Source organism: Bos grunniens, chromosome 15 (assembly GCF_055505025.1).
Source record: "Bos grunniens cultivar Pamir isolate PY7600 chromosome 15, Bosgru_T2T1.0, whole genome shotgun sequence".
Taxonomy (NCBI): Eukaryota; Metazoa; Chordata; class Mammalia; order Artiodactyla; family Bovidae; genus Bos; species Bos grunniens.
The window spans coordinates 78,052,043-78,077,769 of NC_141179.1; the positions used below are offsets into that span (position 1 = coordinate 78,052,043).

The 25,727-nt window shown below is 40.8% G+C and overlaps 2 protein-coding genes across 23 annotated transcripts in view; both read right to left on the reverse strand.

The window, feature by feature from the left end:
- LOC147358553 (mitochondrial carrier homolog 2) overlaps positions 1 to 646 on the reverse strand; it is a 71,857-nt gene extending 71,211 nt beyond the window's left edge. For 9 of the 10 annotated variants that reach the window (XR_015142392.1, XM_086341671.1, XM_086341663.1 and 6 more), the window contains exon 1: positions 115 to 646. The gene's annotated coding sequence lies outside the window, so the exon portion shown is untranslated. The remainder of the gene's footprint in view (positions 1 to 114) is intronic. The other variant, XM_086341669.1, reaches the window with a different exon arrangement.
- A 1,274-nt stretch (positions 647 to 1,920) lies between these two features.
- The window catches only part of FNBP4 (formin binding protein 4), a 30,497-nt gene continuing 6,690 nt past the window's right edge, over positions 1,921 to 25,727 (reverse strand). For 2 of the 13 annotated variants that reach the window (XR_015142390.1, XR_015142386.1), the window contains 12 exons: positions 25,298 to 25,633; positions 24,506 to 24,716; positions 21,085 to 21,209; positions 19,985 to 20,089; positions 18,643 to 18,776; positions 18,218 to 18,320; positions 17,468 to 17,655; positions 12,518 to 12,831; positions 12,250 to 12,394; positions 11,508 to 11,836; positions 6,738 to 6,895; positions 1,921 to 2,979 (listed from right to left, as the gene is read on the reverse strand). Coding sequence is in view for 3 of the 13 variants with exons in the window: in XM_086341657.1 (XP_086197783.1) it covers positions 2,889 to 2,979; positions 6,738 to 6,895; positions 11,508 to 11,836; positions 12,250 to 12,394; positions 12,518 to 12,831; positions 17,468 to 17,655; positions 18,643 to 18,776; positions 19,985 to 20,089; positions 21,085 to 21,209; positions 24,506 to 24,716; positions 25,298 to 25,633 (2,136 nt within the window). In the remaining 10 variants the exon portion in view is untranslated. Of the gene's footprint in view, positions 2,980 to 6,737; positions 6,896 to 11,507; positions 11,837 to 12,236; positions 12,395 to 12,517; positions 12,832 to 13,677; positions 13,778 to 17,467; positions 18,321 to 18,642; positions 18,777 to 19,984; positions 20,090 to 21,084; positions 21,210 to 24,505; positions 24,717 to 25,297; positions 25,634 to 25,727 lie in introns of those variants that run through there. The other 11 variants (XR_015142391.1, XR_015142387.1, XR_015142389.1 and 8 more) reach the window with 6 other exon arrangements.

A 25,727-nucleotide genomic window follows, 5' to 3' on the forward strand; every position in this document is an offset into this window, starting at 1 on the left:
AGGACAACTGAAGTCACCTGTCGACATCCACTCCCGTCCCCTCCCTCCGCTCCGCAGCTCCCACGCGGCACCCTCCCTCTAAACCAGGGCCCGCCATGAGGCCCGGGTGGGCACCTGAGGAATCTGGGAGGGTGGCTAGTCTTCCGACCTCCTCCTCCCGAGGCGCCAGGACCCCTGCCGGCTCCATGCTTCCTTTTCCGGGTTGAAGGGGATGCCCACCACCAGGACGCCGCTGGACAGTGAAAGAAAAGGGGAGGGGAGTCCGGAGGAGTCGTTTCGGGGAGGGTGGGAAAAGAAAGGTCAGGGGCTCCGAAAACGGAATTCAGGGGTCCGGGGTTTCTTGGTCAGGGAGAAGGTGGCGGAGGGCAGTTTCCCGGAGAGTCGAGGGATGGGGCGTAGAGATTTCCTGGGAGGCCACAGGGAGAGTGCTACCGCCTCGGCGCCCCGGACTGTTCGGGGCAGCAGGGGTTGGGCGCGGTGCCGGCGGCGACAGAGGAGCGTGAATGAGGCGGGGGGTCACCACCCGCAGGCAGAGGCCCCGCCGCGCACCCGGCCGAGGACGCCCTCGCGGAGCTCTCGCCAAGTCACAGCTTTCGGCTGGGGCGCCGGTAGCCTAGCAACCGCGAGCCGGAAGCAGGAAGGCGGGGCGGCTTGGCGCTTCCGGGAGCGAGGCCCTGCCTCCGAAGGGGGTGTGGGGAACCAGGGGAAAGTGGACGACTGCAGTACCAAGGCTTTGTTGTTACTCTTCACTACAGTATTGCAGCCCGGATTGTTACTGTTACTCTTTTCATTACAGTATTGCAGCCCGGACTCTGGGGATTAGAAATTGCATTGATGGGGGCTTCCTTGGCGGTCCTGGGAAGGAAATGGCAACCCATTCCAGCATTCTTGCCTATAGAATTCCATGGACAGAGGAGCCTGGCATGCTGCAGTCCATGGGGTCTCAAGAGTAAGACACGACTGAGCGACTAACGCTTCCACTGTCCCTTTCCTTGGCGGTCCAGTGATTAAGAAGAGACCGCGCTTACATTGCAGGGCACCGGTGGGATCCCTGGTGGGTAGCTAAGGCATGCTCCATGGGGCAGCCAAAAAAAAAAAGTTTCTCAGCTTTAAGGAAACTCTTGGGTATTACTCAAAGGGAGCTGCTTCTCCTCTTTCACCTATTCCCTCCATCCCAGAGCCAGAATTGAAAAATTACCTTCTCGGTTGAGAAATACAAGAAACAAAGTAAAACCCACACTTTGACTATCAAATTGTCAGATTCAAAAAAATGCTTCTGGTCTGGCAGGATAGGGACAAAGGCACTTAGTTCCTGTCAACAATTCCTAGAAATCTGGTTAACTGTTAGGCAGTTAAAAGCAAAAGCTTTAATGACTAGTCAATAGCCTTTTTCCAGAAATGTGCTCTATGCAAATGACAAGAAAAACAATGTATATACAAAATGGTCACCCCGATTTTTGTATAAATAAAAACCAACACACAAGTATATATGACACTGATTAGTTAGCTGCATATAAATATACTGGAATAAAATTTTTACTACTGTTGTCTTTGGTTAACTTTACATGACTATGAGTATATATAACTCTTGTAACTAGTGAGAGTATAAAGCACCTTTTTTTTCACAATATTAACCACATTTTGTCATTTCCAGGATTTAAGTAGGCTAAATACAAGCTAATAATAGACCACAAGCTCCAAAATTTAAGTCACATCATATTTTCTGATACTAGAGTCCTGTTTTCTAACCCCATCCTCCCACCCTGCAACGGGCTCCAGATCCTGACACTCGTCTTTCTCCTGAGAGCTTCTCAATGTTTCCCTTATGCCTACTTGATTAGAAAAAACGACTGACTCAAAGTAAGTCTTGGTGACATCTTCATGGAGTAACAGGCAAAACAGGAGCAAAAGGATAACCAATCAGAAGTATAAAAAAGGCTTTATTAGTGCATATATACAAATTTACAAGGTCAGAAACTGGAGAAATACAAACAGCTTTAAAACACAATTTGCTTTTTCTTCAGTTTAAAGTGACTTTTACCTGATTGTGATACAATATAAAGTACAGAACAGTAAACTGCTTTTTTAAATACTGGAATTTTATGGAGAATACATTCACATATAAATGGGAGGTGAACTCTGGACCAAGGTACGACAATGGAGACACAGCAATACATACAGTGGCTCGTTACACTTACTCCCACGTGTGAGGGGGAAGTCTCAAAGACATGAACACTTGCTGCTGCTGCCCTATACTGGATTTATATATGTCACCTAGTATGTGCAATGACTGAGCTATCTTTATCAGTTCTAGAATCTGTGAGAAACACTCTATAAATTTATAGAGTGTGGCCGTCTGTTAGCACAACATGGATGAGTTTGTATACCTCAGCACTTTGGGGGTGGCAGACTAAGAGAAGAGGTCAGAAGGAAATTCCTATAATCCCAGTTAAGCAAGGTAGAGTATAGAGCTGCCTTCTTAATTGCACTTGTTCTGAAGAAGTTAACGAGAGACAGTGTGCCACACTAGAAACTACAAGAGCCTCTATTAGGCAGGAAAATCCTTCCCTTTTCGTCAATGAGTCCTCTACAGAAGTGTCATGAGCCACACGTCCAGACTGATGATGTACCTAACATGCTGAGTTTGTCAGTGTGAGAATACAGGCAGCCAGGTCAAATGGCTCAGCCACCTCACCTTTTGGCAAAACAGAAAAAACTACATTTCACAAATGGGGGAATTTTGTATGCTCTTGCCCAGCAAATTCATATGCTCTCCCTCATAACATTTATAGTTTATTGGCAACAGTAAAACTGGTTAAGACTCTGAACTGAACATTAAAAAAAAAAAAACAAAAAAAAACAGCACACAGTAACAAAAAAGTAAAAAACTATGTGTTTGGAGCCATTTTTCGTCTCTTCAGTCTTGCTCGCCAATCTTCAGGAAGGGCTTCAAAATTAGCATTTCTCTCTGCCATGCCACTGTGAAAACAGACAGATTACTTCACTGAAAAAAAAAAATGGAGCTGTTCATTTCCTAGCAAATAAAAACTGACTAAAGCTGAAAATTGGATCTATCGCATCTATCTTCATGACAAAGTTTCAAATTTCTCAGCTAAGTAACCAAAATAGTTTTCATCAAATTTCTTAGTTGATAGGTCAACCAAACACATACAAATACTCTGCTCTACAGCTGTATTTATATTTAAGTGCATATTTATTTTTATGTCTCCCTAGTAACCATTAAAGCTACACTGAAGGAAAATAACACATGCTTGTAGAAGTATTTCTTGGCTCCAAGGAGTTAGGAGTCTTTATCCTAGATTTATTTACTTAACCTCTAAGAAGATATATTTAACCCTCAACATACCACCAGGGATGGGTAGACCTGATGTTTCTGAGATCCTCTTTCATTAGTTCTAATTAGCATTGATTTCCCATGGCTTATTCAAATTCAATTATTTAAAAAACTGGTTAAAACTCAAGATTCACTAGGTGGGCTACAGTCTATGGGGTAGTGAAAGAGTCAGACACGATTTAGGGATTAAACAACAACAATATGCTATCTGTTCACAGGTAAACCATATAGTATGCTATGATTTAAAACAACAACAACAAAAAACAAACTCAAGATTCTTGGGAATTTCCTGGCTGTACAGTAGTCAGGACTCTCTGTGCTCTCACTGTGGAAGGCCCAGTCAGGGAACCAAGAGCCCACTAGCTGTGCAGCACAGCAAAGACAAAACAAAAACTCAGATTCTATCTTGCAATAACCAAAATGAGTGCATGAGACCCTTTTATAAATCTAAAATAAGATAAATTACAAGACCTTTGTGACTTCCCATCATCTTGAAATAGTTTACTATTTCATCACTGTAGGAATTAATGATTAATCAATTCCCAGCAACACTAAAAAGGACTAAATAGTAAGAAAACTCAAGAATAATGGAGTCATCTACAAGGATGATACACAAGTAAAACTAAATTATCATTAATACCATCCTGCAGTTTTCTTCCTGTGTTGCCCCAAATCCCGTGCACCACCTTTCAAGGAAGTAAAGTCTGGAGACAACATCTTCATAGTCTCCTCCGGGACAGCCCCCAATATTACATAATTCAGATGGATACAAAGAGATAGGGGCACTGTACATTCAAATTGTGATGGTAAAACTGGATAAGTAAAATCTCAGGCTACGAGTGTTAAGAAGATCATAATCCAGATGAATTTTCTTAAATTCAAGATCAATGAGTGAATATATGGGCCAAAAAGGAAATACAGTATTTGCATAAGTTTTCACGTTTTATGCTGCTATATGCTAAAATGTACTTGATCAAGTTTGTAAGTGGGACAAATGCTAAAAACAGGTGTGCAGCGGCTAGAGAGAAACGTATTTTACGAACAAAGACTTCACTGGAATGACTATTCCAATTGGTATTTATGGATCTAAAAATGAAAATGTTTTGAATTATGAAACAAAGATGGCTATCCTTTCTCAATTTTTCTTTTTCGCCACACCATGGGAGATCTTTCCATGTGCAGGGACTGAACTTGGGCCCTCAGCAGTGAAAGTGAAAAATCCTGACCACTGGACTGCCAGGGAATTCCTTCAAACATTTCCATAAGTACTGCATTTATGGATGTTGTAAGTGCCAGAAGCAGCAGTAATGATATGCTAGAACCTATCGGAGATGAACCTAAAATCTGGCATCACTATCAGTACGCTCCAGGTAATGCACCACAACTGAGCAACTGGTTACACTAAAGGACTGTTGGTCATTTCAGTATGTGTACCTTCAAAAATCATGAAAATAAAGAATAAAAACTTAGCTTAGCTATATTTAAATCTTGTTAAATTAAAAATTGGTCTCTTGGAGCTACATGGTAAATGGGGATGACTATTTTCCCCTGTATGCTCAGGGTTAAGACAGTTCTTTGCCTAAGATGAACAATTAGTGGGAAGTAAGGCTCAAAATTCTCCAAGCTAGGCTTCAGCAATATGTGAACTGTGAACTTCCAAATGTTCAAGCTGGTTTTAGAAAAGGCAGAGGAACCAGAGATCAAATCGCCAACATCCGCTGGATCATGGAAAAAGGAAGAGAGTTCCAGAAAAACATCTATTTGTGCTTTATTGACTATGCCAAAGCCTTTGACTGTGTGGATCACAATAAACTGTGGAAAATTCTGAAAGAGATGGGAATACCAGACCACCTGATCTGCCTCTTGAGAAATCTTGTATGCAGGTCAGGAAGCAACAGTTAGAACTGGACACAGAACGACAGACTGGTTCCAAATAGGAAAAGGAGTATGTCAAGGCTGCAAATTGTCACCCTGCTTATTTAACTTCTATGCAGAGTACATCATAAGAAACACTGGGCTGGAAGAAGCACAAGCTCGAATCAAGATTGCTGGGAGAAACATCAATAACCTCAGATATGCAGATGACACCACCCTTATGGCAGAAAGTGAAGAGGAACTAAAAAGCCTCTTGATGAAAGTTAAAGAGGAAAGTGAAAAAGTTGGCTTAAAGCTCAACATTCAGAAAACGAAGATCATGGCATCTGGTCCCATCACTTCATGGGAAATAGATGGGGAAACAGTGGAAACAGTGTCAGACTTTATTTTTGGGGGGCTCCAAAATCACTGCAGATGGTAACTGCAGCCATGAAATTAAAAGATGCTTACTCCTTGGAAGGAAAGTTATGACCAACCTAGATAGCATATTGAAAAGCAGAGACATTACTTTGCCAACAAAGGTCTGTCTAGTCAAGACTATGGTTTTTCCAGTGGTCATGTATGGATGTGAGAGTTGGACTGTGAAGAAAGCTGAGTGCCGAAGAATTGATGCTTTTGAACTGTGGTGTTGGAGAAGACTCTTGAGAGTCCCTTGGACTGCAAGGAGATCCAACCAGTCCATTCTGAAGGAGATCGGTCCTGGGTGTTCTTTGGAAGGAATGATGCTAAAGCTGAAACTCCAATACTTTGGTCACCTCATGTGAAGAGTTGACTCATTGGAAAAGACTCTGAAGCTGGGAGGGATTGGGGGCAGGAGAAGCAGACGACAGAGGATGAGATGGTTGGATGGCATCACTGACTTGATGGACATGAGTGTGAGTGAACTCCAGGAGTTGGTGATGGACAGAGAGGCCTGGCGTGCTGCAATTCATGGGGTCGCAAAGAGTCAGACACGACTGAGCGACTGAACTGAACTGATTACAACTCTGATGTCTTTGAAAAAAGCTAGACTGTAATTTTTATAGGAAAAAAACATTTCTATGAATTTAAAACTGCTTGGGCTAAGTTTGTAAAGAAATCAGGGCTATGACTTTAAGAACATGGGGGCTTCCGTGATTGCTCAGTGATAAAGAATTCGCCTGCCAATGTAGATGATATGTGTTCAAAACCCTGATCTGGGAAGATCCCACATGCTGCAGAGCAACTAGGTCTGTGCACCACAACTAGAGCTGTGCTCTAGAACCCGGGAGCTGCAGCTGCTGAGACCCATGTGCCCTGGAGCCCATGCTCTGCAACGAGAGAAGCCACTGCGAGGAGCTGCCTGTACATTGCAACCAGAGGGCAGCCCCTGCACTCTGCAACTAGAGAAAAGCTCACGCAGCTGTGAGACCCAGCACAGCCGTAAAGAAACAAAATAAAATAAAAACAAACACTTGAAGAATACAACAGTTCTACAAGCACAGCTGCAAGCAGCACAGCCTGCCCGTCTGAGAGCCCTCCTCTTTACCTGACCAGCTGCTGCTGCTTCCACTCTTCAATGCGCTTCTGTGCGGTCGATTCTCGGTCCTCTTCGCTGGAACTAGAGTTTTCCTCTTCATCTAACTCACGCTGGATACTCTGCCACTTCTTTACCAGAGATGGCATTTTGGTTTTACTTTTCTTTGCCTGTAACAAAGGTTAAAGGTCAGAAAGAAAATAATACATAAAACAAGAGAACGAGTTCTTCACATGAGATCAAGATCTCTTCCTTAGTTTTAAGGAGTAAGTGAACTTCAAAATCAACCAAACACAAGTACCATTCTAAATTTTTGCCAAAAACTTCTACCAAGCTTGGTTAAAAACCTAAAAACTGTAAATGGGATATTTTTTCTTTTAAAAAAGAAGAAGAAAAAAAAACTATTTTAGTTGGAGGCTAATTACAACATTCTATAGGAGATCAGTCCTGGGTGTTGTTTGGAAGGAATGATGCTAAAGCTGAAACTCCAGTACTTTGGCCACCTCATGTGAAGAGTTGACTCATTGGAAAAGACTCTGAAGCTGGGAGGGATTGGGGGCAGGAGGAGAAGGGGACGACAGAGGATGAGATGGCTGGATGGCATCACTGACTCGATGGACATGAGTTTGGGTGAACTCTGGGAGCTGGTGATGGACAGTGAGGCCTGGCGTGCTGTGATTCATGGGGTCGCAAAGAGTCGGACACGACTGAGCGACTGAATTGAACTGAACTGAACATTGTGATGGTTTTTGCCATATGACAACATGAATCGGCCATAGGCATACATGTGTCCCCTCTGTCTGTAAATGGGGTATTTTACGAAATCAGGTCAGAAAAATTTCCTTTAGCCTTATTCTATGGAATTCAAAACTCTTGCCCTTATCTTCTCAGAATTACAATGTACCCTTTTATGAGTTTAAATGGATGTAGTGTTCGTATCAATTGAAACACAGTGCTGAGAAACAAATGATAACTTTTCTGGAAAGAGCCAACAGAGTCAAACACATCTACTAAATATGAAAAAAAACAAAGAGGAATATTAAAACATTAATTATAAGATCAGTTCTAAGAGAAGATACTACTTACAATTCAATTTTCTATTAGCTTACCTTCAGTTTCTAAACTGCCTATATTAAACACAGAATCTCACAGTTAAGGGAAAAAACCTTGTGATATTTGCTATATATACAATATGGCTTGCTCTATCACTACCTTCAGAGTTCTGATCAATGGCGCTCTAGCAAAGATGCCTTCTCTGACCACACTATATGAAACAGTACCGCCTCCCAAAGCCCACTCACTTTCAGTCCTCTGACACTTTTTTCTTCATTGCATTTTTAAACGTTAAACATATATTTGCTTATCTGTTTCTGCAACCCAGTTGCCCCCTACCCTCTCCAAGCCCACCAGAAAAGCTCTACAAAAGCAGAGATTTTGTTAGTTACTGAATATGAAGTTCTTAGAATGCTTGACAGATAGTATGTATTCAAAATAAACCTTCTAATATTTGTGATTAGTTCACTGAATTTAGAGAAATATTATATTAGACACTGATAAAAACTAATTTTCACCCCTGTGTTTTTGAAGACTTGGCCACCAGGGAAGATCCTGGCCAAGTGACCCTCTAAATACAAGCAGGCCCTCAAGTGGCAGGTATGAAGGAGTGCCGTGCTCTTAGGAGGTCTACGTATAGTGGCCCAAACTGTTTTCCAAGCCTACAGTTAAAACAAACACATGCGTGATTAACCACCCAAAAGAGTTGAGAAAACAAGCTTATCTTCTCAGTCTTTTAAAAGACTTGCCTCCCTGGCTCAGTACCCTATTCTGACTATCAATAACAGGTTTTTAACATTCGGGGAAATGCCCATGGTAAATGCTTAAGCCTTCTGCTCCACACACCTTCCCACATTCCATTCTGTTATTTCACCTGTGGTCCAATCTGACCCACTGCATTCACACCCTTCCAGTAAGCTCCAAACACAACCTATTCTGGGTCAGAATGCAACCAACCGAGTAAAAAGTAATAAGAATTGTTGTCGTAATGGTCACTATGAATAGAGGGCTCACTGCAGTACAACCTCTCACCACATTTCTGCAAATATGATTAGAAACAACATAGATCTAGGTAGAGTCATGGCGGTTTCATTTTGACTTCCATACGATTTTGTAAATTCAAAGTGTATTTGATTCCTATCTGTCATGGGAAAGTAAGCTATGCTTTAGAAGTTAGGCATTGTTTGTCACATTCAAAACCATGGATCCAGAGTTGCACTGGCTGTTTGAACACATTTTAAATAGGGGAACCTTGCAGTCAGAGGAAAAGATTAAATGGCTAGAATTCTTTTCTAGTAAACTGCATACAAAACCTGAGCAAAAAGATTGAAAAAATATATAGGTCTCAGATATTCTTGGAATCAGGTATTTCAAATAAGCACATATCGTGCATTTTAAAAAATGGCCTGTAACACCAAAGAGATGAAACATTGCTTTCAAATAAGTCCATAAAAACGACATGTTAATGTAGAATACTAGATTTTCGAAACTATTATTTAGGGACTTCCCTGATGGCCTAGTGGCTGGGAATCCGCTGTGCAACGCAGGGGATGCAGGTTTGATCCCACGTGCTGTGGAGCAACTGGGCCCGCGTGCCCCAACTACTGATCTCACACACCACAGTGCAGATCTCATGTGCCACAACTGAGACCCAGCGCAGCCAAAAAACAAGTAAATGTATTTTTTAAAAAACTATTATTTATATGACCGTAGTAAGAGTATGATTGTCTAAAAAATTACTTGAACGAATGGAGGTGGAGATGATTCTCTCTCTTGGAAGACTGAAGGAAGAGCGGCAAGGAAGGCTTCATAAGAGAAATGATTCCTGAGCCCTGAACACTCTAACCTTGATTCTGTAAAAATGAACAGTAGGGGGACCGGTAAACACAGACAAGGCATGTAGGTGGTCGACAGTACGCTGGCTCAGGAGAGGTGCATGGGGCACAGTGAGCTGGACAGCAATCCATTCAAGATGCTATCCTGGCACTGTTGAGTTTTCAGAACACTTCATTTCCAGATAATTTCTGGAACCGTGGTACCAGCTTGGACAAGTGGGTCAATCCAGAAATACTCTATTTTGTGTGTAACTCAAACTTCTTCAAGAAGGTCCCTTGAACCATGTAAAGCAAAGAATTTGCCCCACTGACCCCTGGAGCAAAAGATGACAGCTGAGACAATGGAGCAGCAGCACTGGGAAGGGAAAAGCTGATGAGAAAGTTTCTTTAGGTGATTTAGGGAATTCAAAGAGTCCGTGAGGGTGATGTCAGAAAGCTGGCAGACTATGAAGCTCCAAGCTCTTGCTGATCCCATGGAAATATATAAACAAATAAGAAACGGACTAAGATGGTTTTGTGGGAACTCTAGAAACCAGTCAAAGCTCTGCAGCAACTAAGAGAACAGCCAATCGAGAAAAACCTGCACCAAGAGCAGCAGGAGATTCTGGGGCAGGTTTGCGTGCCCTCATTTCACACCCTCCCCAGCGTGGCTGGAACGAAAATGGCCCAAGGCTCAGTTCCCTCACTCCAGATGGAAGGAAATGAGTGGGGTGTCTGAAATGTTCCAGACTGTGGTTGCCTTCGGGACTGGTTCAGTGTTGTCTGACTTCAACGTCAGCTAGGAATGGTGGTATATGTTGGATCTCGGGTTAGAAGCCATGAAAGGTAGCGGCAGTTGCGGCCTGTGAAAACCACAGCGGGACAGATGTCATCTGGACAGTTGGGGGCAAATGCTTCTGTGAACAGGAATACAACAGAACATAAAAAGCTCATAGAATAAGTGTGAAATCCTTAGGGAAATTAAAAGTAAATATACAAGAGGAAAGGAGGGGAAAAAAAAAAACCAACCACATACGAGTCCACGTCCAGGGAACATACATGCCTAGAAAAGGCCTGAAAAAATCTTGTTACCTTCACGGTGGGCGCATTGATGAAGGATGCAAATGAAAGATGCTGAACATACTCACTCACTCACTCGAGAAACAGAAATCAAAACCACAATGAGATACCACTCATACCTGCCACGACTGGTATGGTAACCTTCAGAAAATGGCAAGTAACTAGTGCTGGTGAGCCCTTGGAGATATTAGTGCCCCTCAACACTGCTGGTGGTAATGGAAAATGGCTCATTCACTGCAGGAAAATGGTTCCTCCAACAGTTATCAGAACTACCATATGCTCCCGCAATTTCACTTCTAAATACACACCCCCCCCCCAAAAGAAACGGGAACAAGTACTCAACATGTATGTACTCATATACATATTTATAGATACTGCTCAAAACAGCAGAGAGAAAAAAAAACAGCAGAGAGGTATGAAACAACCCAAATGTCCATCAATGGATGGATGGAGAAGCAAACTGTGGTACATACACACAACAGAAGGTTATTCAGCCATAAAAAGAACGAAGTATTGATGAAGCTACAACATGGATGAACCCAGAAAACATTGTGCTAAGTGAAGGAAGCCTGACATGCACCACTGCAGCGTGGGTAACCTGGTGGGAGATGGAAAGCTGACTGGTAGGCCCGAGGCCAGGGAAGGGGTACTGAGGTGTGGCTGCGTAATGGGCGCAGGTGCTCTCCTTTGGAGTAATGAAAATGTTACATAACCAGCGAGGCGGGGTGGTTGCACCACAGTGTGAATATACTAAATGCTACTGAATGTAACCTTTAAATATCACCTCAATAGAACAAAATTTTTAAATACAAATTTAAAGAGCTATGTACTCTACCTTATCTTTCTTTCCTTTTTTCGTCTTCTCGGGTGGTGGCATTTTGGGAGCTGGTGGTGGTGGTGGTGGTGGTGGTGGAGGAGGAGGAGGAGGAGGAGGAGGTTCAATAATGGCAGTGGTGGGCACAGCAGCTCGGGCCTGGACCGGCTGCAGTGTGGGCGCGGTCACTGCCATGGGCACAGAACATTCAGCATAGCCCATAAGTGCAGGAGCCGACGCCAGGCCGAGGTAATTCGACTGCAGGTTCATTCCTCTGGCCTGATGGCCCATTCCTGTTGCCGGATGGCTAACTGCTATTGCTTGGTGTCCAACCCCTGCCGCTTGTTGACCTAACACAGAAAATATAAAATGAAACAACTATAAGAAGGACATTGTGACAAAGCCAAAAACAAGAAAAGAAGGAAAAGGAAAGTGGGAGTTAGATTATCTACAAAGCGATTCTAATGTACCTTCCCCCTTTAGAAAAACCAAACCTAAAAAAAAAACAGTCACATTTTCTGGTGGCAAAATATGAATTTCTGAATGTTTTAGCATTAAGGGACTTAACACCGAAATCACTGTTATGTAAATGCACAGAGAAGAATCCGGAAGGACGCATGTAGACTGTTAATAGTGGTTTTCAGTAACTGAAAGAAACGGCATATGAACAGTCTTTGCAAAGAGAAGTCTTTAATTTATGACATCTAGTTCAGGAAACAAAGAAAATACACTGATGAAAACACACTTTACCCACAGTGCTGACCTGTAGCTACAGCTGACTGGCTGTAGAGGACTGGAGAACTGCCAATGGTGGCTGATCGCTGGACTACTGCACTGCTCATCTCTGTAGCTTTTCTCTTTATCGCTTTAGTGGAAGGAGAACTAGAGATGGTAGAATCGGCTGAACTCTGAAATGAAGAGATTCTAGTCAGTGGCTGAAGGCCCTGGTTAAGTATCCTCTTCTAAAAGAAACCTTACCAATCACACCCCAGTGCCCCACACTCTTCCGAGTGCCAAGCAGCGGTTCTCACCTGGCTAGTGACAACCGTGGTTTGTGCCGCGGGCTTCAGTGGAGTGTCCTCCTCCGTTCCTGGAGCAGGCGGCTCCTCACTCCCCTCGTCTTCCATCTCCACCTCCTGGATCTCACCATCTTCCACGGGCGGAGGAGGGGGCGGAGGGGGCGGAGGAGGGGACTCGGGGGGTGGAGGCGGAGGGGGCGGCACCTCCAGAGGTAACGGAGGCTGCAGCACAGGCACATCTGACTGAAGGACAGTCCAGAACGGAGTGAGTGGCATGAGTGATGAAGAAGATACTTGGCCGGAAAAGGACTCTTTACAAAGAGAACCTATGAAAACAAACAGGAATCAGGGAAACAGCAGACTAAAACTCCCATGAACTGACTGCTGACACATGTCCCCAAGACATCTATTCTATACTGATGTCACTGAAATATTAAACTCACTTCAAAAATGACTTCCAAGGAAAGATAAATTCATAGATTTACAGTTAGCACTTGCCCCAGCTGTGTTACACTAGTCTTGTTTTCTGGGTCCAGATTTATGGCTGAGTAAATGAAGCACATCACATTAACTCAAGGAGAAACTCAAATCATCTGAACTAGAAGTTTTTTTTATTTCAAAGATACACAACTAGAGAAGGCAATATTCTGGGGTCTTCTTTAAGTGAAAAAGTGAGTGAATGATGTGCATTTGCAATATTAATTCCACATATTTTATTTTTTAGTGAGCTAGGTAAGTGATTAGGATTACCTAGAGAAGCACCCATTCAAAACACTCACACAAATTCTATCCATTTCAATTAATCTGGGTTACTAAGTTCAGAAAAATCCACTGGCAAGGTGATACTGTCAACCCTATTAATCCTTCACATCTTTGTGTGAACTACTCATTTGCTAAATCACAGCAACAAACCCGGGAGGGTAATGTTTTATTTCAGTGATGATAAAGGGGAAATTAGAATGAATCTTCAAGGTAAATGATGATTAATAATAAATATAACCCAGAAAAGAGCTGTCTGAAGATACAGAGAATTTGAAATTGCTGCTGAAGAAATTAGAGTTGAGGAACTGCAAGGTTTGCTTTCCTCAAAAGCTGCAGAAGTCAGTTAATTACTGTCCCTTCTCTTCCGGGAAAAGCTTTAAAGATTAGAGAAAATAGGAAGATATACTTACTTGTAGCCTTCCCCATCCCTCTTTATCGTCAATAGGGAAGTTTCACATTATTTGGGACTATTAGATATATATCCCAGGAATGCTGAAGGGGATTTTCTCCCTAAAAATCATAGAATTTAGGAGTAGAAGAAACATGAGAAATCATCTAGTTTAACCCTCTCCTTTTAAAGGTAATGAAACCCAGGAGGGAAATGACTTGCCCAAGAACCCATCTCTCTGTGGCCGGGTCTGCCCCCTTGTCTAGTGTTACTTTTTTTGCTAACACTGTATGGCTTACATGCGGGATCTCAGTTTCTCCACCAGAACTGAACCCAGGCCACAGCCGTTAAGAGCCCAGTACCCTAAACACTGGGCCACCAGGGAACTCCCCTACTGCTCTCGCGGAGCAGAGGTCCAGAGGCCGTCACCTGTCAAATGTCATGGGCAAAGCAGTCGATTAAGTAAGAACTCTATCATAAAAGGCTTGAGAACAAAGATAAGGCCTTTTACCTTACTTTGCACAAAATACACCACACTGGCACTCAACAATGCAAAACTAGAGCAAGTGTGAACCACTAGGCTTCTAGAACAGCTTCAGTTTCTATGGAAGATACACTATGTAAAAGACTTGAAGGTGACCCACATGACTTCTCTAATCATTGAGAAGCTGCTACTACCAAGGAAAAGGGGACTGAAAAAATTCACCAGAAAACAAGACTGCGGTTTTCTAGCTAAAAGACTTCAAATGTCTCATTAACCTGTTCATTGTGCCGTATCTAACACAAATTTTTACACGAAGTTTAGACAGTCTGAGTATGGGCAAGCAGTCTACTACATTAGAGTACATCAAGATTACATCAGAACTAAGGTAATAAGCACTGGGGATTATAGCTTATTAAACGTCCTTTTACTAAACCAACCACAATATGCGGTAGGTAAATAAATGGGTCAGATTCATGTGCTGGCAGGCGTCTCATCTAGAAGCATACTGCAGCACCGATGCTTGTATGATGGTGGAAGTGCTATGCAGAGAAATCAAGGAGACACAGTACGTTTAACAATGCGGTTTACAACCTTCAACAAAGTGTTAATCAGCAGTAACTGAACTCTGCGTAAATATGAAACACACTAGACTCGATAAATTTAGATCACACAAGTAGCTCTTTCACAGTTAATGTCTGAATCCTAAGTTTACTCAAAACATAAAAACTGTGTCTTAACATTGATAATTATCTCCTTCAGCTTAAATATAGAAAGTTCCAAGAAATGCTAGTCTGAATACCCATGGATGCCGTATTACATGATGCTTCTCTTCATTCCTACATTTAACCCAGTTGGTGTACTTCGCCATTTACGAGAACATGAAGTCTGAAGTCCGAGAGATTCATATGGTATATACATGGTTTTTAGGCTTCCCTGATGGCTCAGATGGTAAAGAATCCGCCTGCAATGCAGGAGACCCAGGTCCGATCACTGGGTCAGGAAGTACCCTGGAGAAGGGAATGGCAACCCACTCCAGTATTCTTGCCTGGAGAAGTCCATGGACAGAGAAGCCTGGCGGGATACAATCCATGGGATTGCAAAGATTTGGACAAGACCGAGCAACTAACACTTCACTTCACTAAACTTTTAAAGTATTAAGCTAAAAGACAGAATCCTGTGGGGATACAAATTTTTAATTCCCCAAGAACATATGTTTTTCTATGCATCTTCACTTCTATATAAATAGAAAGACAAGCTTTCTTTCTTATACAGGCAGGCTTCCGTTATTGTTTTCCTATACTCCCCTCAAAGTATTACTACTTAGTATTTTGAAGCAGGAGGGCAGTTTATCAGTTTAAATCAAGAAGCTATTATACAAATAATAGGTCCATGGAGACTTTTTGGTTAAGCAGCAGAAACCTGCTTTAACCTGACAAAAGCCCAACACTCAAATATGTTGGGATACCCTGAAATTGGCTAATCTTAGAGATATAATGTCAAATTGAAACATGGAACAATGAACAAGGATTAAAAATGTGCAGAACTGTGAAACTTCCTTACTCCTCAGTGGAGTTTTTCTACTTTAAAAGATGATTTTAACCATTGTTGGGTTGACAGAAAGCATATATTATAAACTTTATTGGCTAAAATAGTGATTGTCGTTGCTCTCCAATTCCAAAGACCTCAGTACAAGACTTGGATTTGATTTATATCATGTTTTTTGTATGGTTTTAGTAGTTCCTTATCAAGAGACTGAGAATATATTCAACAGAATAATATCAGCTGTTTACCAATGGCATCTTCCTTGACCAGACAGTAGCCAGCTGTGTGTGTCACCAACAAAGGGAGAAACAGGTATCTAATGCTAAGGTATGCACACAACGCTTGGCACTGGCAATTCCAGAATATTCAGCTTTGGAATAGATACAAAGGGACATTAAACAGTGGTCAGGAAAAGAATCACCAAACCAGAAACACCATCCAATGTCTTCAGTTCACTGACTACTAAAGAGTAAAAAAAGCAGCGTATCTATCATTGCTGCCCAAAGAATGACGGATCTAAAGGAAATCTCTTCATGAAACAGCACACCTTGTAACAGGGTATTCTTTCCCCTGAAATATGAAGTAGAATACCGCCTTTTTTTTTTCTATGTTCTAAAATTATCACTGCTGTCATACATGTCTTTTTACTTTGAGTGACTAGGGATTCTCGGGATTCTTAGGTTATTTAAGAAGTTAACAAAACCACTGGTACATGCCCAGTTTCATCTGGCATATAATCAGAACTTTTCTACTGGGACTGGGGAGCCAGTAGACTATAAAAACATCATTTTTGATAGGCAGAGGACATGAGAACACAGCTCTTTACGCCCCACCTTACAAAAAATTTCTTTTTATCCTCAAGGTTTAAGACTTATTCAGTTTTATACATGTTTTTAATATTCTTTTCCATCATAGATTATTACAAAATATCAAATATAGTTCCCGAAAGTTTATGACTTTAGAAACCATTCCATACACTCTTACCTTAATATAGCATTTAAACAAATATGTAAGTTTTTCAGATCAAAAGGTTGTTTGTTCACCACAGTCTTGACTATGTATGCCTCACTTCCTACTTATTTTTGTCATTCCACAAAAGATGGAGTTAGAGAAAAAAAAAAGTATCTTCTCTCATAATGTATAAATCAAGTGATGGCTCCTTAGATTTTCAAAGTAACCGAGAAACTATGAAAGTCTTTCTTTTTAAAATCTGTATAACCAAATTGAAGTTCTTTAAGAGTACTTTAACTGGACTGAGCCATCTCGATTATTTTATACTAGAACAGATGATTTGCAATCATCGATTATTGTGCTTCTCTGAAACAAGCATGGTCCTAGTTTCACAGTGCTTATTCACATTATTTTGGTTTGTAACAAACATGCTTCCTAGGAGACTAGTGGAGTAGAAACATGGAAGTTGCAAAATCAACAGACTAAATATTTTATAAAAAGGCAGAACATATTTCTTATTACTCCACATAAACACTGACAACTTAACTATCCAATTCCTTACCATTAATTAGAATTTCTGTTATTGGAAATTCACAGCTGTCTGTGGCATGACAGAATAGTTATGCAAGTCACAATACACTGGCTCATAATTTTATTTTTTAGCAGATAACATGGTTATTTCTGACTAACACTAACTTTAGTTTCTCTCAGTATAAATCCTGAAATTTTTTAGTTAGAAATTCATGACTATATTTTCTTTTATATGTTAATACAAGTCTCCACCCCCCCACCCCAAATCATCTCTCTCCAATTAATACCAGGTAAATTGTCCCACCTGTGGAATTCTCAGAAGATTCTGTAGAATTTGAATCAGTGCCAGTTTTGTCTTTCAAGCTCTGCTTAGGAAGAGTCTCGTCTCTACTTTCTTGGGCTTGGCTTTCTTCCTCTTCCTCCTCACCATCTGGGAACTCCCACTGAGACTCGCCCGACTGTTCGTTTACATAGAAATATCGTCTATGATCCCTAAATTACAAGAAAGAAAACACATGTTTTAAGACCCATTTTCCTACAAAGACACTTCCATTTGGTCCTGTCCCAGGACAGCAGTCTGCTCTCACAGGGACGAACCGCTTCTTAATGGACTGCTATTCACAAAGGCAACAAAGAGCTTTGACAACTGAGGATGGAGAACCAAGGATAATTCAAAGCTATTTGCACTGCCAGCAGCTCTGTGAATACAGCCCTGAACCCTCTTACTCCAACAGATGACTTAGAAAAACACCTCTCATATGTTTTTTTTTTTTTGCCAATGCTTAACAGGGTTTTCAAGTTTCATTAGTGAAGGGACTCAATCTCCTAGAACACTAAGTTCCCTTCCACAGAAGAGAACAACGAAGTTTGCGAAAGGTGACTCTTCCCCTCTTGAACCGTGGCATTCACATTTCATACTCTTGATATCAAACACAGTGAAAGCTAAAGAGAGGGAGAGGATCTGGGAGCTGAAAAATAAAAGAGCAAAGATTTCAAATAACGAAAAAAAAAAATCAAGAAAAGCCAAATATAAAAAGAAATGTTTTCATCTGACCTGCTGGCAGAAGATAGTAATCTTGTTCTTCATTCACATCTTCAGCCACGAAGCTTTCCTTAACTTCACCGAGGTTAATCAGGAGTAGTTGCTTCCAGAGGTCCTGTAAAGCGCACAGAGCTCTCGCATGCGCTTAACCCCCAAGCCCGCCCTACTCCGTGCAACAACGCTCTGGAGTAAAAACCAGCTTGGTCCAATCTTGGGAAAAAATCCGTTACATGGAACACTTTAAACACTGCTTCTGGTTCCTCCGCCGTGTGGCTGGCCCAAACTCTGTGAGTGCTCGCGGTGCTCTGCCCGCCCGGCACCGCTCAGGCCGCTGCCCTCAGTCTCCAGACAGGCTGTTAGGTCGTCAGGCGGTGGCGATCACAAATCAAGTCTGAGATGTCAAAGGTGAAAGGTGAAAAGGGGAGAAGAGTGCGTACCTGTCCCAGTGGCAGGACCAGCCTTTAGGAGTGGCGTTTATTTCATATTGTTTTAGCTGTTCTGCGGCATCCTGAAGTTTTCGTTTAAGGTAGTTTCCATTGAGAGCCCCTTCCCGCCAGTCCGCAATCCGAGTCTAAAATCAAAGAGCAGCTTACGTTAGAGACTTGTTCTTATGTCAACAGGAAGAGGAAAAGGGACTTAAGTCTTCTGGTCCATGACTATATACTCTGGCAGAACAGACCAAAGAGGAAGAGAAATCCCATCCTAAATTTCCTAAGAAGTCTTGTTTGCTCTGTAGAGTTCTGAAAAATGAGACTGGAACCCAATACTGCCAAAGCTCCAACATCTGTGAAAGTGAGTAGCAGTACAGTTTTGTTTTTCCCTGTGAACTATATTAAGATGGTTCCCCAGTAACTTTACATTTTTGGTAGATACTTGATTCAATTAAGTCATGTAATCAATAAAAAATAAATTGGGCTTCCCCAGTGGTGTTGGTGGTTTAAAAAAAATAAAAAAAAGTTTTGCAGGGGAACGCAGGAGATTTAAGAAACCCAGGTTTCATCCCTGGGTTGGAAAGATCCCCTGGAGAGGGAACTGGCAGCCCACTGCAGTGTTCTTGTCTGGAGAATCCCATGGACAGAGAAGACTTGTGGCAGGCTACAGCCCGTTGGGGTCACAGAGTCAAACACAAATGAGCACGCACATACGATTAATCAAGATTAAAGGTTTAGTTCTTAGGGAAATCGGTCAACTTCCTACAGGAATTCCTTACCTAATCCTACCCTGCTACTACTGTAAAGTACACAGGTTACTCATAGGACTCAGAACTCCTCTTTTTCAATAAGTCTCTGGGAATTCCCTGACAATTCAGCAGTATGACCCCTCCTTTACACTGCCGAGGGCCTGGGTTTGACCCCTAGACGGGGAACCAGGATCCCACAGGCCTGAGGGAGAGGCCAAATAAAAAAAGGTCTATAATGCTAGAATACTTTAAAAGTACATTCAATATTATGGGGGAGGGGGGGTCTCATCACTATGAATAGAATTTTAGTTTCTTACAAAAAAAATATTAAAATATACGCCTATTGAAAGGAGTCAAGTATCATCCTTACACACAAACTCTCAGTTATTTATTTCCATGATTGTGTTTTGCTTTGGCCACGACACAGTTTTGTTTCCTGTGTTGGTTGTTCAAATATATATCAAGATTAGTAATTTAAATTTAGGATTGAAACATAAATAAGACAGATTTCTCAAACAAAAAGCATTTCGTTCAAACACTGACTGTTTATATTAAGAATGGCTTAAAAAAAAAAAAAAAAAAAAGAATGGCTTAATTACCTCAGTTTGTAAAAGCAGCACATGAAAGTTGGAGATGGACTGTCTATTAATGCCTAAAAACTCAAATTTACTTGTCAGGGTATTTGCCAGTTCTCCAATCTGAAACTGCAATGCAGGAAAGAAAAAAAGGAAAAATTAAGAGTCAGAATATTTTAAGTAAAGTCTTTCATTTTTCATTACAGATACTAGAAAAATGGATCTGCCTATAAGGCCTTTCTCATATACTGCAACTAGTTATGTAGAAGATAAAATCCTAACTTATAGTAAAATAATTCACATTAAAAATTATGTGAAGAAAGAATGAATAATGATGCAAGGTCTAGAGAAACTGTATGCAATATCTACTCTAAAATAATATGGAATTTGAAAAGAGATCCTAAATGACATGACTCCTCAATATTGTCCAAACCATCACTCATCCATCACTAACTGCTTATACCAGCCATACACTAAACAAAACGAATTCTCCCAATTCCACCTGCACAGTTGTACTAGCTGCTGACTGGATAGACTTTTTAAAGTTGAAACAATAGGCAAAGTGGTTTTTCCAAAAGCACACTTAAAGAGCCACATACTTACTTGGTCCAAGTCTTCTCATGACATTAGGAACAGAAATGAAAATGGAACCAAGCATGCCTTTTGTGTAAGGCCAAGTATTGGGTTGGACACAAAGTTCGTTCTGGTTTTTCCGTAAGCTGTTTTAGAAAAATCTGAATGAACTTTTTGGCCAACCCAATAGTTCATGCAGGTTAAATTTGTTATTTAAATTTGTGACTTTAGTTTCTTTTAATGCTTCCAAACTAGAGAGGCCTATATTTGATAAGCTACTGCTTTCCAATGGAGACTTACTTATAAATAGTTGAGCATTTAGAATTTATTTTTAGATTTCCTTACATCAAGTCAGTCTCCTTATTTCAGCCTTAAATATAACTTTTTCACTCAACCAAATGATTTATACTTAAAGATAGCAAAGATTACTTTTTTACTATTATCCAGAAGAAAAAGTTTAACTACTTCCTAGAAAAAAAAGTAGTCGGCCTATTTAAGATGGTTGGCCAATTAAAAAATATTTGTCAAGCTGCATTAAGTAATATACATACTTTCAAGTCCTGTTCTTCTTCTACTTTAGGTACTGTCTGTACTTTTAATTTTTCTGGAGATTCTTCTGCTTCCATCTCTTTGTCTGAGTTTTCATCCATTTTTTCTGAATTTTCAGCACCAACTGCTGCAAAAGAAAATATGTGAAATTAAATCAAAAGGACCATAAAAAGGTCTTACTATACAGTGCAGGGAATTATACTCCATATCCCATAATAAACCATAACGTAAAATATTAAGAAAAAAAAAAAAAGAATGTCTCTATGTATATAACTGAGTCACTTTCCTGGATAGGAGAGGTTGACACAAAACTGTAAATCAACTATATTTCAAAAAAATATTAAAAAAAAAAAACAAAAAAACAGACCAGTACTAATAGAGCCCCAAATATACTTTCTTATCCCTAGAGCAGAGGTATCTGAAGGTTATTAGTGCTCTACTTTGCCTATGTGTTCCTTACATGTTAAGGAAGCTCTAATGACTTACCAACCTACTATCTTTATAAAGCCAAAAAAAAAATTATTCCTTTATAACAGGGGTCCCCTATCTTTGAGGGTCTAATGCCTGATGATGAGGTGGAGCTGATGTTAACAGTATTAGAAATAAAGTACACAATAAATATAACTTGTTTGAATCATCCCGAAACCATCCCTTGCCCTCCCCACCCCCAACTGGGTCCAAGGAAAAATTGTCTTCCACAAAATGGTCCCTGGTGTCAAGAGCTGGAGACCACTACTTTACAATCACATTTCTTAAAATGTATCTACATATAGGATTTACTTGTTTTATCACATTACCCAAAAGTTTCTGCTTTTCCTTTCTCCATCTATTAATCTTTTCTTTTATTTTTTTGGTCACATCTAGTGGCTTGTGGGATGTTAGTTTCCTGAACAAGGATCAAACCTGTGGTCCCCTGTAGCAGAAGTGCAGAGTCCTAACCACTGGACCACCAGGGAAGCTCCTTTCCTGATCTCTTCCAAAAACTCATGGCTTCAACTACTTGTGAAAGCTAGATATCAAACCTGGAATATGTGAGGATTCTTTATCAAGAGGGTTTTGATAAAAAGGCTTTCATAATCAGAGCAGCATATTAAACTACCAAATAACTCCCTTCTTGGTTAACACCTGTAGACAACCTTTACTGGACCTACTTATTCCTCTGGTTAGTGCTATCTGTTGGTAGTGGGAATCTCCATAAGAGAACAGGTTTACCACATAATTAAATGGACTAAAAGTTCATAAAAGATACGAACTCTTTGTTATATTTGATTAACACCTGCTTATCAAACTAACCCATATATCCAGTATAAATCACTCTCATGAGGATCATAGATAAAAAGAAAAAGAACAAATTTGAGTACTCTTTCTTAACTTCGGTTAATCTTTGATCTAAAGAAGAAATGTGACTTTAACACCACTCTCAACAGCTTTCATAAAAAGTTTGAAATTTAGTATTAAGTACTAAACCTTATCATACAATGGCCTTTTTCTTTTTATTTGTTCATTAACATCGCTTCTGCATTTTCAAATTGTCTAAATCTTTCTACTCTCCCATTGACTAGTTTCTAGTTTATTTATATATCAGACATCTTACATTTAATGACAGGTTTAAGAATTTAACAATTTCAAAGAACTGCTAGAGCTATAAGATATGATTATTTTGGAGGGCAATTAGGCAGGATTTATCAAATTAAAATGCACATACCCCTTAACCTAGCAATATACCACTAGCAGTCTATTCTATGATACTAAAACCTGCATAAAGACAGATGTCCCAAGATGTTTGCTAAGCTTGATTTTAATTGTGAAGTATCATAAGTAACGAGTATTATGTATAAAGAACATGAGCACTCCAGTAACTACAACCCAGCTTAACAGAAGACCATCAGTAACACCTTGAAGCTCCCTGTGCCCCTCTCCCATCATGCTCACACCAGACACACCCTGGTCATGTTAATAAGCGCCTGTACTTTCATCATGGCTAAATCCTGAAACACAGTAGTTTTGCTTATTTTCCAATTTACATACATGGAATTCTAACATATGCATTCTCCTGTGGCTTTTAAAATTCAACCTTATTGTTTCTGGTGATAATTCATGTTGATGCATGTAACAAAGGACCATTCACTGTTCACTGCTATTCTGTATTCAATTTCAAAAATACATCACAATTTATCCACTATTCTTTAGATGGATATTTGAATGGCTAATATTTTGGGATAATATGAATGCAGTATTAGTTTTAACCGTGGAACGAGGATACAGATGACGATCAGTGAGGGAAGAGTTAAATGAAGACGTCTGTAACACGCAGTAGTGAAAAACAACTTTATCTATACAGTTAATGTCTATGTTAAAATTCACATATGCCCACTTCACAAACGCACATAAAAAACAAAACAAAGTCTAGAACATATGTAGACAAAAAATACAGAAAATGGACCTCAGAGTAGGGAATGAGAATAGTGAAACGACAAAGGAGGGAGAGGGGCCCTTAGAATTCTACTTTATATTCTTCTGTATTGTTCATTGGAAAGAAAAATTCAAACAAGGATGTTTGCATTCATTACCTGTGTTTTTGTTTACTTATAATTAAAAAATCATAACCTATAAAGTACCTTCTGCTTGGTACACTCAACTCAGATTTTGGTGATTAAAACTAGTCCGTTCTGGTAACAGATTGGAAGAATGCAGCAGGTTCTCTCCTTTATCACCCTGAAGATAACTGGGATCCTCGTGGTAGTACCAAACTACCTACACACCCAACCAGAGACTGGCCAACTTGGGGACATCCCAGTGGTCCAGTGGTTGAGAATCTGCCTTGCAATGTTGGGGGGTGCAGGTTCGATCCCTGGTCGGGCAACTGGGATCTCACATGCCCCAGAGCGACCAAGCCCTCAGGCTGCAACTAGACAGCCCGCACGCCACAATGAAAGATCCCTCATGACACAACAAAAACCTGAAGCAGTCAAAAAATAAAATAATAATAAAAAAAAAGACCGAGCGACTTGTACAGAGAGAAGATGAGGCTGGGATTCCTAGAGGTGGTCCCTGCCTACTTTGCTTACCAGCTGGAAAGAGAGAGATAAGGAGAACCCACGGTCTTCATGCAGATTACAAGATAACTGTAGCAAGTGATTAAAACAAAAGGGAAGGAGAAACCCAATCTTATTTTTTTTGTTTTTGAGGGAGAAGTTATCTCCAATCAGCAGTGACTGCACAACCCACTGGATTCCAGCCTCTCGAATTCCTACTGCTCCATTAGAGGTGGAGCAGGAAAGGGTAGAGCTTCCTTCCCCATATTTCCCTAAAAGGGTAGAAGCGCAATATCGGTCTATTTGCCCCAGAGGGAACAAAAAAGGGGTAAGAAGGATTGCTCCTCTAAATCTCTCAACTCTCAAGTTTAATTAAAGCACCAATTACCAGTTTCTCCATTTTCTGGAGTCTCTCGTCCAGTTTTGCTAGAACTCCGGCTGGTAGACTCTGGACTGGTTGCGCGAACAAACATCTTCCATTTTCCTCTTTTAGACATAAGTCTACGCATTCCATCCTGAGATGCTGGCTGGCTGATATCAGAACATGGACTAGACCCTGACACACTACCATCTCCTTCCTCCAAGGCTCGCAATTCTGCCTACAATGAACATGAAAACAGAGTGTCATTAACTGTTTACCAACACTTATTTGTGAGTAGCAAGAATGACAGCCATGTGTTTTTGGAATTTAAGTACTTTGAGGACAAGAAGTATTTCTTAATACATCTCTCCATCAGGACTGAGCATTAAACTCCACATTCTTTTCCTCCTCTGTCCATGGCATTTTCCAGGCAAGAATACTGGAGTGGGTTGCCACGTCCTACTTCAGGCGATCCTCCCAACCCAGGGATCAAACCTGAGTCTCCTGAACTGACAGGCAGATTCTTTACCACTGGGCTACCTAGGAAGCCCAGCTGCTCTCCAAAGCTTCAAATTTTTCAAAAGGGGGAAGCTTCGAAGTTGTATTACTGTTACAACACCTATTGAGACTCTGCTTCACACTCAGGGCTTCAGTAGATCAACTCCAGAGTTCAGGTTTTTATTACATAGGCTTAAACATCTATCTATATGAAAGGATAAGAAGAACAGACCCCCTGCCCCGCCAATGGCGTAAATGAAGCACAATGATCCCAGAGTATGACACTCCTGAAGGAAGAAAACATATTTAACAAAAACTTACTTTTTTCCTTTCCAAAACCAGCTCCAGCTCAAGGGTATCTTGTTCTTCTTCCTCTTCACTTTCTCCTGACTGAACAACACTGCAGAGATCCTCCTGAGTCGGGTCTTCCACACTGTCCAACAGAACTTCCTGTGGCTTTACTGCTGCTGCTTCTTCTGTTGTACTTGTTTCTTTCTCTTCTGAAACTGGCTCTGCTTCTTTACAAATTACTTTTCTTCTCCATCTCTCTTCTTCCTCTTTTATTCCCTCAGGCAGTAGAGGAGCAAGCAGTGACGCTGCCACCCCTTTCTTCTCCTCCTCATTGTTTGAGAGAGCCTGAATTCCTTCATTTACTTCCTATAAAGAATTAAATAATCTTGCTTAACTTTCAAAGAAATTTCACCTGAATAAAAACCACTGATCCCCATCAGATTAGTACATGTTCGCACCA